Source organism: Leucoraja erinacea, chromosome 14 (assembly GCF_028641065.1).
Source record: "Leucoraja erinacea ecotype New England chromosome 14, Leri_hhj_1, whole genome shotgun sequence".
Classification (NCBI taxonomy): Eukaryota; Metazoa; Chordata; class Chondrichthyes; order Rajiformes; family Rajidae; genus Leucoraja; species Leucoraja erinaceus.
In genome coordinates this window covers 50,470,780-50,483,313 of record NC_073390.1, presented here as the reverse complement: position 1 = coordinate 50,483,313, position 12,534 = coordinate 50,470,780, and the positions used below count along the sequence as shown (strand labels likewise).

Genomic DNA, 12,534 nt, shown 5'->3' with positions numbered 1-12,534 from the left:
ATGATCAGTGTCCTCTAGTGTGCCATTATAGTCTCTTTTCCTATCCCCTTTAGCAATAATCTATTTGTTTCAATCTTCACTTCTTTGATCTCTGTTTAAAATTCCTGTCAGTTTTGCAGTTGATGCCCGACACATTTTATGTCAGAGCGATTGTTGACTTGCAAATTATACAATCTTGTTAAAATGGTTTTGTCAATACAACCAGGAGAAACAACTGCTGCAAATGTAATTATCCTAAACAAGTGCGAAACAAAACCCACATGCCAAATAATTTGTCTGATGTCTCATAGAAACATAGAAATTAGGTGCAGGAGTAGGCCATTCGGCCCTTCGAGCCTGCACCGCCATTCAATATGATCATGGCTGATCATCCAACTCAGTATCCCGTACCTGCCTTCTCTCCATACCCTCTGATCCCCTTAGCCACAAGGGCCACAACTAACTCCCTCTTAAATATAGCCAATTAACTGGCCTCAACTACCCTCTGTGGCAGAGAGTTCCAGAGATTCACCACTCTCTGTGTGAAAAAAGTTCTTCTCATCTCGGTTTTAAAGGATTTCCCCCTTATCCTTAAGCTGTGACCCCCTGTCCTGGACTTCCCCAACAACGGGAGCAATCTTCCTGCATCTAGCCTGTCCAACCCCTTAAGAATTTTGTAAGTTTCTATAAGATCCCCTCTCAATCTCCTAAATTCTAGAGAGTATAAACCAAGTCTATCCAGTCTTTCTTCATAAGACAGTCCTGACATCCCAGGAAACAGTCTGGTGAACCGTCTCTGCACTCCCTCTATGGCAATAATGTCCTTCCACAGATTTGGAGACCAAAACTGTACGCAATACTCCAGGTGTGGTCTCACCAAGACCCTGTACAACTGCAGTAGAACCTCCCTGCTCCTATACTCAAATCTTTTGCTAGATTGGATGGTTCCTCGTTAATAAACTCCATTTGATGGAGTTCTGCACAAGTGTTAAGGAATGCACGGATAATGAACGACAGGACAGGCTACCCCCAAGTAGCTCGTGTTCAATGTGGGATCAGTGCAGGGCCAAGCGCAGGCTCGGCGATCGTTTCGCTGAACACCTCTGCTCAGTCCGCCGAGACCTACATGATCTCACCTCGTATTTCGCTTGGGTAGCTTACACCCCAGCGGCATGAACATTGACATCTCCAACTCCGAATAGCCCTTGCTTTCCCTGTCTCCATGCCGTCCTTCTTCCCAGTTCTCCCACCAGTCTTACAGTCTCCGACTACATTCTATCTCTTCCCGCCCACTCCCAGGACATCAGTCTGAAGAAGAGTTTCGACACAAAACTGATGCTGCCTGACCCGCTGAGTTACTCCAGCATTTTGTGTCTACCTTCGGTATGGATATTAACTTCTCTAACTTCAAGTAACCCTTGTGTTCCCTCTCTCCATCCCTCCCCCATCCTAGTTCTCAGGCCGGTCCGACTGCCCTCCTGATTACATTTTATCTCAGTATGCCACATTGTCATCTTCCCCTAGCTAATATAAATCTATTCTACATTTTCATTGATCTTTGTCCACTTTGTCCAGTTTTCACACCTCACCCTTCCACATCTCTGTCTCCCTCTCCCATGGCTCTCAGTCTGAAGAAGCGACGACCCAAATTGTCACCCATTCATTCTATATAGAGATGCTGCCTGTCCCGCTGAGTTATTCCAGCATTTTGTGTCTATCGTAGGATCAGTGTGAAGTTGGTTCATGCAAACAAGTTCACGTTCACATTTATTGACACATGCACCAATTAGTGTACAGTGGAATTTGATTTACCCTGCAGCCATACAAACAAAAGAGCACAATACACAATAGAATACAACATGAACATCCACCACAGTGGAATCAACATTCTTCACTGAGGTGGAAGGCAGTGACTCTGTCAATCCTCCTCCTTTGTTCATCCGTGGTCGGGGCTATGAACCCTCCGCATTCGCCGCTACGGATGACCCGATGTACAGGCCCTCTCATCGGGATGCTCGAAACTCCGTCGTCGGGACAGACAGACACTTGGAGTTCCCGAATTGGCCTCTTCCTACCACAGACCGTGGCTTCAGAATGTTATAGGCCTCAGGCTGACGGTCGGAGCTCTTAAAGTCCACACCACACCTGCGGCTAGAAGCTCCGCAGACCGCGGCTTCAGGATGTCGTAGTCCGCGGGCCAGCGATCGGAGCATTTCTTCTAGCGACCCCCAACAAGGGATCGCCCGGCTCCGCGCTGGAAAGCCCGTGCTGCGCCCACTGCTGAAGCTCCGCTGCTGAAGCTACAATGCAGATTCCAGGTTCAATCTCTGGATGTAGTGCCAAATTAGTTGTTCTCAGTGTCGTTCGTCGAAAGACTCCAGTGTCATGAATGGAAAGTTGGCTTTGAAGGTCATTCTTAACAGAAATCTAGTTAGAAAAGCACAACACTGAACGGTGCAAGAATGTGTCAGTGGTGATGTTGTGGCAAGCTGCCATGAACTGCTCAGATGCAGAGCAAGGTTTGCAGTTGAGTAAGATAATGGAGGGCAGCCAGAATTCAGGGAAGGATGTGGAGAGGAGCATTTAACAGAGAACGTGCATAATCTTCTTCCTTCCGAAGGAAATGTTTGGTTTCAGGGCACACGCAATTATCAGAGATTTATGCCCTTAGTTTTATACCCAGAGGGCAACTACACATAAATGATGAAAAATGTGCACAATATTATTATTAAATACCTTCAGATATTTGCAGAAAGTATCAATGTGTCATTTTACGTAGAAACATAGAAATTAGGTGCCGGAGTAGGCCATTCGGCCCTTCGAGCCTGCACCGCCATTCAATATGATCACGGCTGATCATCCAACTCAGTATCCCGTACCTGCCTTCTCTCCATACCCCCTGATCCCTTTAGCCACAAGGGCCACATCTAACTCCCTCTTAAATATAGCCAATGAACTGGCCTCAACTACCTTCTGTGGCAGAGAATTCCAGAGATTCACCACTCTCTGTGTGAAAAATGTTTTTCTCATCTTGGTCCTAAAAGATTTCCCCCTTATCCCTTTCTCATAAACTAGCCAATCTGCAGTTGCAAAAACTGAACAAAATTAGTTACAAGCACACAGTGAATAAATCCCATCAAAGTGTTTAATAATTCTCGATGTTGTCGGACGCTGATTGCCATCCAAAAATGTAACTGGAAATTTCACCATCAGTTACAAGATTTATATTAGGGATTTAGCAAATTTCCCCTTTCTTTCTCCCCATGCAAAGTAGTGTACAGACCAGTTGGCTGCATTGAATCATGAAAAATGCAAATCGATCAATGTTGGCACAAGATTAGTAGAGGTGCAATCTAATTCCTTATATTTGTTGATCAGCATAGGAAAATGTCAACACTTTGTACACAAAATGCATCAGCCTGAAGAAGCATTTTCTAATATTTTACTTAATGCTCACTTTCTTGAAACTCACTCTCGAAGCTATTTGAAACGTGTTGAGGAATGTTTAAGATGTAGTTGACTAAAAGGGACCACTGTGGGTTGAATGAGTAAACATTCTTCCACAACATATCAACATATCATGCAAATGAACTTGCATCAGGACAACTGCTTATTGTAACACTACTAAGTGCATCGAACATCCTGCCATCCAGAAACATTGGCGCAGCGGTAGAGTTGCTGCCTTAAGCGCTTACAGCGCCGTAGACCCGGGTTCGATCCCGACTACATTCTCCCCGTGAGTTTTCTCAGAGATTATCGGTTTCTTCCCACACTCCAAAGACGTACAGGTTTGTAGGTTAATGTGTAGGCTTGTCTTAATGTGCAGGGGTGACTGGTCGGTGCGGACTCGATGGGCCTATTTTCCGTGCTGGATCTCTGAACTAAAGTGAACTAAACGGCCATGAAGACAAAGAAACACAAAGCAGTCTGCTGAAGCACTGAGTTATTCTTGTACATATTCACATCATCTGATCATCATAAGGCCATTTCCTTGCTTTATTCAATTAGTTACGTGACTACTTTATGAGAACACAAACGATCCTTTTGGTTCACTTTATGCAACCAGTGTTTTCCTATTATACAAATGAGTCATTTAACGGAGGATAAAAAGGCCCTTGTCTTTGGTCTTCAGACGTCTCAACTTCCAAGTTTGCTGCCCCATGGTATTTCCTCCTCCTGTCATTCCTCTCTTTTTTAAATTTTTGTTTAATGAAGTAAGGAAGAAAAACTCACCAACTGACCGTGTTGTTTTCATGTGTATATTATTTCAGTCAACGCACGTGGAATGTGTGACAAAAAGTAATATATATGGTCGCTACAAAAAAAAAAATCTTAATGACTTCATTGATGGGGAACAGCCAAGCACCCCACATCACCAGTGAATGAAATCATATGCTGGAGGCAGGGAATGTTCCAGTTATACAGTATGTTTCCATAAATGTAACACCAGCTATATATTAACTGGCAGTGTACCCGACTGTGCCAGAGGGAGGTGTATCTGGTTATTTCCTTTGTAATCACCAAGCCTGCTGCAAGCATTGGACAAACATAGAAACATAGAAATTAGGTGCAGGAGTAGGCCATTCGGCCCTTCGTGCCTGCACCGCCATTCAATATGATCATGGCTGATCATCCAACTCAGTACCCCGTACCTGCCTTCTCTCCATACCCTCTGATCCCCTTGGCCACAAGGGCCACATCTAACTCCCTCTTAAATATAGCCAATGAACTGGCCTCAACTACCCTCTGTGGCAGAGAGTTCCAGAGATTCACCACTCTCTGTGTGAAAAAAGTTCTCCTCATCTCGGTTTTAAAGGATTTCCCCCTTATCCTTAAGCTGTGACCCCTTGTCCTGGACTTCCCCAACATCGGGAACAATCTTCCTGCATCTAGCCTGTCCAACCCCTTAAGAATTTTGTAAGTTTCTATAAGATCCCCTCTCAATCTCTTAAATTCTAGAGAGTATAAACCAAGTCTATCCAGTCTTTCTTCATAAGACAGTCCTGACATCCCAGGAATCAGTCTGGTGAACCTTCTCTGCACTCCCTCTATGGCAATAATGTCCTTCCTCAGATTTGGAGACCAAAACTGCACACAATACTCCAGGTGTGGTCCCACCAAGACCCTGTACAACTGCAGTAGAACCTCCCTGCTCCTATACTCAAATCCTCTTGCTATGAAAGCCAACATACCATTCGCTTTCTTTACTGCCATACCATTCGCTTTCTTTACTGCCATGTTACAAAGTAACATGCCAGTACACAGCCATGCTTGTTCACAGCAAATTACCTTAAAAGCATTTTGTCGGTCACCTGTGAAGTAACTCCAGGATTATAACCACACGAGATTTAATTTTAGAGATCCAGGAAGGAAACAGGCACGTTGGCGCACCGTGTCTGCACTGACCCACACATCAGCTGCACGCTACGTTATTCCAGTTTTGCATCCTACACACTTTACACAGGGCCAACTAACCGACAAAACTGCACGTCTTTGGGATGTGGGAGGAAACCGGAAAACCCAGAGAAAACCCACGCGGTCACAGGGGTGACATGCAAACTTCACAAAGTTAGTATCCGTAGTCCAGGATCGAAGCCGGGTCTCCAGTGCTGTAACGCAGCAACTCTAGCACTGCGCCACCGTGCAACCCCTGCATGCACGTGCTCCACATACTTTCAATCTCTGCATATCCACGTGTCTACCTAAAAGCTTTTTAAATGCCTCGATTGTATCTGCTTCCACTGCCAACACTGGCAGCTTGTTCCAGGCACCCAACAGTCTCTGTGTTAAAAAAAAAAATACTCCAGACTAGGGTGGCACAGCAGTAGAGTTGCTGCCTTACAGCGCCAGAAATCCATGTTTGATCCTGACTATTGGGGCGGGTGTTATACGGAGTTCATACGTTCTCTCAAATGCAGCGTGGGTTTTCTCTGGGTGCTCCAGTGCCTTCACACACTCCAAAGATTTGCAGTTTGCACATGTATTTAAATTTCCCCTAGTGTGTAGGGGGCGAAACTGGGAGAACTAGTGCGTGTGTGTAAATTGTCCTTCGTATGTAGGATAGAACTAGTGTATGGGTGGTTGCTGGTCGGCACAGACTCAGTGGGCCGAAGGGCCTGTTTCCACACTGCATCTCCAAAGAAAGTACAAAGTTGTTTCCAAAATGTTGCTCACCCTCTGCAGCCTGCATGTAATATCCACTCTCCTTTCCCGGTTTCAGGTCAAGAAGTTGCATTATGCGGTCCAGCAAGCCATGGATCACCTCAAAGCCAGGATTCTTGTTGTAATACAAAGCGCAGAGTCGTCGTTCATTCTTCGCACCAACATCTGCATTGCAATCAAAATTGTAAAGGGATTTTTGTTATTATCTATGCCAGAAAATTATGCTCCTTCAACAGCAGTGAGTGCAGCAGGATAATCTGGTTCGAAAATACCTTCGAAACTCAGAAAACCTCTGACAGCTACAGCACAGTGGCTCAACGGTAGGGTTGCTGACTCAGAGACCCAGTGACCCAGGTTCAATCCCCGGGTGTTGTCTGTACAGAGTTTGGACATTCTCCCCGTGACCTGTGTGGGTTTTCTCCGGGAGCTCAGGTTTCTTTCCTTAACGTACAGGTTTGTAGGCTAATTGGCTTGGTGTGAATGTAAAATTGTCCTCAGTGTGAGGATGGCGTTAGCGTGCAGGGATCGTTGGTCGGCGTGGACTTGTTGGGCCGAAGTGCCTGTTTCCACGCTGTATCTCTAAACTAAACTAAACCACAACTGGAAAGCACTATAGAGGCTGGCTGGAAGAACATGATCGACTAGTGGGCCAGTGGAACTAAAGGAGTAGTGCCCTCTGCAGACAAGTACGCTGCTAGAATTTGATTGAACTAAGAAGTAATTGTACTTCCAGTATCCAGTCAGTCTTGTTAAATGTCAAATTGAGTGCCTCCCCTCCGAGCTGGAAAAAAAAATCAATTTCAGCCAAAACCAAGTTTGAATCACTAAATTAATCATCTCCCCCGTTAATTACACCTGGGCAAATATGTTTTTCATTAGTTTTCGCATGGTTTATGTTTTTGACATACACATGTAATATAGGGTCAGCATGGTAGCGCAATGGTAGAGTTGCTGCCTTACAGCGCCATAGTCCCGGGTTCGATCCTGACTGCGGGTGCTGTCTGTACACTCTCCCCGTGACTGCGTGGGTTCCCCCCACCCCCGAGTGCCCCGGTTTCCTCCCACATTCCAAAGACATACAGGTTTGTTTGTTTATTTGGCTTCGGTAAAAGATTGTAAATTGTCCCTAGTGTGTAGGATAGTGCTTGTGTACGGGGAGCGCTGGTCGGCACGGGCATCGTTTGCTATGTCGCTCTTCCAGGGAGATGCTATATGCATTTCGTTGTCTCTGTACTGTACACTGACAATGACAATTAAAATTGAATCTGAATCTGAATCTGAAGGGCCTGTTTGCGTGCTGTATCTCTAAATTGAAACTAGGCTAAACTAAACTAAACCATACTATAATGGCATATGATTCAGGGAAGAAATTGGGGGAGGTAACCGTGTGATCTTGTTGCTTATTGATAATAAAGATCTCAAGAGTGCCACATTATCAAATTAATCAGTGAATTATTGCAGGCTGTCTGCAAAAACCACCATGTAAATGGCCCCTGCACTCTGATCAATAAAGATATGTTCAAGTAATTATAGACAAAGATAGGTTTTTAATCCTGAAGAAGAAAGTATCCTTGAAATTAACTTGTGACAGATCTTCCACTTGATCATTATTCAGCAGCTTCTAAATGTCATTCCTTCTCAGTATCATTCCGCCCATAAAATCAAATCATCACACACTAGACTTGGATCTTGGCTTGAACCAGGCTTTGGGTTGTTAGGAGAAGAGGCTTGGTCACTGAATATACATGTGGAGAGGACGTTTCCACTAGTGGGAGAGTCTAGGACCAGAGGTCAAAGCCTCAGAATAAAAGGAGGACCCTGTAGGAAGGAGATGAGGAGGAATTTCTTTAGACAGAGGGTGGTGAATCTGTGGGATTTGTTGCCACAGAAGGCAGTGGAGGCCACAAGTCAATGGATATATTAAGGCAGAGGTAGATAGATTTTTGATTAGTACGGTAGCAAGGGTTATGAGGAGAAGGCAGGAGAATGGAGTTGAGAGGGAAAGATAGATCAACCATGATTGAATGGCGGAGTAGACTTGATGGGCCGAATGGCCTAATTCTGCTCCGATCACATGATCTTATGAACTTACTTTGGTAACCGTGTAGGCTCAGGCTATCACTGACTGCCACCCTCGTCAACCCCAGCCCATTCAAAATCTGATTTTGATATAGTAAAGCCCCTGACCCACTTTCACGACCTAATTGGCGACCTCTGCCGAGTTTGTTCTTCTCATACTCCCAGCATGGTCGCCACGAGGTCGCAGGAGGTCTTTGTAACTCTTCCTCGTGCTGGTGGGTGGTCTCCGCGTACTCGTGGCCTCAAGTAGGTCGCGGCGTTTTTTCCAGCACGATAAAAAATGTCCACGAGTAAAAAAAAGTCGGCATGGAAAAAAGTGATACTTTTTACTCGTAGGTAGGTCGTAGATAGTCGTAGGGAGTTGTAGGGAGTCGTAGGTCGGTAACTGGCCCGAGAAAAAAAATGCAAACATGACATAATTTTATCATGTGATCATTTTCCACTCGTAGCTAGTCGTAGTTGGTCTTAGGTCTGGAAGACTGAGGTCGAGGGGGGTCGTGGATTGGGTCGTTCAAGAGGGATAGGCCCTTAAGGGACACCACGATTGGTCACAGGCATACCCAATGCAGTAAAAAGCATATTATCCCTATTGAGGATGGCAAAAATGTGCAGTTGAATTGTTGGTGCTAATGGTTTGAGGTAGCTAATGCACAGCACTTACAATTCTAACACTTCCTTACCCTTTCATCTCCTTTTTATGTGACCTCAGCTATTAAGGCTTTTTGCAAAGCACAAATACCTAATTTAAAGCTATCGATTGTTTGAAGACGTGTGCAGGCGTGTGACGATTTTTCTTGTGAAAGAATTATATTCTTATTAATAGAAGAGTTAAGACATTTTTTCCCGTAACTTATCAAGACTGCACCCTTGAAATTGTCTTAAGTGACTCAGTATTCAGTGTTTTGCATTTGATCATTATCCGGTGGCCTGACGTAGAAAATGCACTTGGGTGGACAGGGTTAGTTTCAACTGCACTGTCAGTCTAAAAACACAGCTTTATTCAATTTCTAATATACAAAAAGGGGGCAAAGTGAGAAGCTGGAGAGTTGCTTAACCTCACAAAGTCACCGGCCAAATGTACAGAATAATTTGCCCTGGCCGCAGCTCAATAGATTGCTACTTAATGCAGAATATATCAACCTGACTAAAATTCAAAAGGGGAACAACATCAATCGAATATTCAATATTTTTACGTTTATAGCAGCGCAAAAGTAGAAAATGTCAGCTCTAAAATATAAATTGGACATTTAGTTTAATTTAGAAACACAGTGCGGAAACAGGCCTTCGTCCCATCGAGTCCATGCCGACCAGCGATCCCCGTACATTAGCAGTATCCTACAAACTAAGAACAATTTACAACTTACAGAAGTCAATTAACCTACGGTGTTGGAATGTGGGAGGAAAACAAAGCACAAGGAGGAAACCCACGCAGTCACAGGGAGAATGTAGAAAACTCCGTACAGGCAGCACCCGTAGTCAGGATCAAACCCGGATCACTGGCGATGTAATGCCCCAGTCCCACTTAGGAAACCTGAACGGAAACCTCTGGAGACTTAGCGCCCCGCCCAAGGTTTCCGTGCGGTTCCCGGAGGTTTTTGTCAGTCTCCCTACCTACTTCCACTACCTGCAACATCTGGCAACCACCTGCAACCTCCGGGAACTGCACGGAAACCTTGGGTGGGGTGCAAAGTCTCCAGAGGTTTCCGTTCAGGTTTCCTAAGTGGGACAGGGGCATTAGGCAGCAACTCTACCGCTGCGCCACCATGAATTGTCTTTCTTCATTTCATACTCATGCATTCCATCTATCCTTCTATCGCTGCATCAATTATTGGTTGCAGTGCACGCTGTAGGTATATTTTACCCCGGTATTCCTCCCCTGTTCAGTAGAGAACAAATTCCCTCAGATTTAGGAACGTTGCCCACCCATTCTGCTCCCACGAAGAACAAAGCCGCTGCCGCTAATAAAAGAGGGGATTCAATGAGCACAAAATAAATCCTTGCTTAGTGTCAGCACAATGGATCTGACATATCAGATACTTATACCATACCTTAGTAGTTTCAAGTAATTAAACAAAAATATTGTGGCAATGTCATGAAAGAATTTCACTGCAGCTTAGAAAGAATAAATCATGTTTACTTAAGATTTTGAACAGATCGCTGGCAGCACGACTGACTTGAGTTTCCAATACATCAGAATTCTGTTCCATTTTTGACACATGCAGGATATGAGACAATAATGTGGCATGCTTTGAATTTACCTTTTGGTCTACTCCTGTGATTACAAAATGTTAGTTGATTTGCTTGTTCAGCAGCAGCCACTGTGTTGAGTATGTCTATATAGCAGTGACTCGATATCTTGCCACATAACATAGCCAACTCAATATGAAAAAAAAAATGTCCTACAATACAGGCAGCGCACAAGCAGAAAGTTTTAGTGAGAAACTGAGTCCAATTTTTGGTTGCGATGCTTTGGTTGGATGGATTTAAGAGAGAGTTAGATAGAGCTCTGGGGGCTACTGGAATCAAGGGATATGGGGAGAAGGCAGGCACGGGTTATTGATTGGGGACGATCAGCCGTGATCACAATGAATGGCGGTGCTGGCTCAAAGGGCCGAATGGCCTCCTCCTGCACCTATTTTCTATGTTTCTACGCAAGAAACTGCAGATGCTGGAGTCTTGAGCGAAAGACAAAAAGTGCTAGAGGAACTCAGCGGATCAGGTTGCATCTATGGAAGGAATGGTCAGGTGATGTTTCAGGTCAGGAGCCTTCTTCAGACAGATGAAGTGCGGGGAAAAGGTGGAGAAAGCTGGAAAAGAGAGGTAGGGATGGGGCAAAGCCCAGCAAGTAATTGGTGCAAAGAGGTGAGGAACCATGGGAAGGAAAATTGGCAGGTGGGTAAAGAAGTGGCAAAGGCTAGAGTTGTTAAGGTGACAAAAGGGTGTCAGATCAGGAAAAAAGAGGCGGAATGCAATGTAAAGATGGAGGGAGAAGGCAGGAGGGGAGGAGAAAGAGGGAGGGATAACAGAAAAATCTGGCACTGGACAGTGAATCGAGTGATGGGAGAGAGCTTGCGCATCAGGGTGTGAGGAGGAGGAGCAGAAGAAAGAGTCGGCAATGGTGATTGTGTTATTTTGGATTTAATTTGTTTGCTATCACTTTTGTTTTTAAAGTTGCATATAATGCATTCATTTGTTTGAACAAGCATTTCTGCTCTTTTAAGAACCAGACTGGTTTCAGTTTTATTGCATAAATCAATACATGTAGTCTGCTACAGGATAAAGCAGGCTCATATTGTTCCATATATTATGAATGATTTGGTTAAAAGAATCACAGTAACGTTTTTTTGTATATTTTCCAAATATATCTGAAAAAAATGGTTCGACGAGCAGTTGTGCCAACGTACACCATTATGATTCCAGTCTCAATGTTGGGTCATTGTGGCAATCAATGGTCTCAAGGCAGCAATGGGAAGGGGAATGAGGAAGATCTTCCCCTTGATGTTGCTGAGGGAAGGGGAAGAGCATCTATTGTCCCCATTCTGCTAGACAGACATGGGCGTGAGCATCAGTTGGGTCAACAAAAATATCACCTTCAAATGAGCAGACTGGCATGGGCTGTATTGGTCGAAAATGCTAGCAGTTCCTGGACCTCCATGCATAGTCATAGTCAAAGAGCCATACAGGATGGAAAGAGGCTCTTTGGCCCAACTTGCCCACACCGACCAACATGTCCCATCTACACTAGTCCCGCCTGCCCGTGCTTAGCCCAAATCCCTCTAAACCAGTTCTATCCATGAACCTGTCTAATTCTTTCTTAAACATAGCAATAGTCCCTGCCTACTCTGGCAACTCGTTCCATAAACCCTCCACTCTTAGAGTGAAAAAGTTACCCCTCAGATTTCTATAAAATCCTTCCCCCTTCACCTTAAACCTATGTCCCCTGGGTCTCGATTCTCCTACTCGGGGCAAGAGACTCTGTACGTTTACCCGATCTATTTCTCTTATGATTTTATACACCTCTATAAGATCACCCCTCATCCTCCTGTGCTCCAAAGAAGAGTCTCAGTCTGCTCAGACCCTCAAGTCCTAGCAACATCCTCGTAAAAAAATTCTCTGCATCCTTTCAAAATTGACAACATCTTTCCTATAACATGGTTTAAACATAGAACATAGACATAGAAAATAGGTGCAGGAGGAGGCCATTCGGCCCTTCGAGCCAGCACCGCCATTCATTATGATCATGGCTGATAGTTCCCTATCAATAACCCGTGCTGCCTTCTCCCCATATCCCTTGACTCCACTAGCCCCTAGAGC

At 44.7% G+C, this 12,534-nt stretch overlaps 1 protein-coding gene across 2 annotated transcripts in view; it reads right to left on the bottom strand.

Moving 5' to 3' along the window:
* The window catches only part of farsb (phenylalanyl-tRNA synthetase subunit beta), a 56,096-nt gene that overhangs the window by 9,902 nt on the left and 33,660 nt on the right, over positions 1-12,534 (bottom strand). For both annotated transcript variants that reach the window (XM_055646407.1, XM_055646408.1), the window contains exon 16: positions 6,154-6,306. In XM_055646407.1, the coding sequence (XP_055502382.1) occupies positions 6,154-6,306 (153 nt within the window). The remainder of the gene's footprint in view (positions 1-6,153; positions 6,307-12,534) is intronic.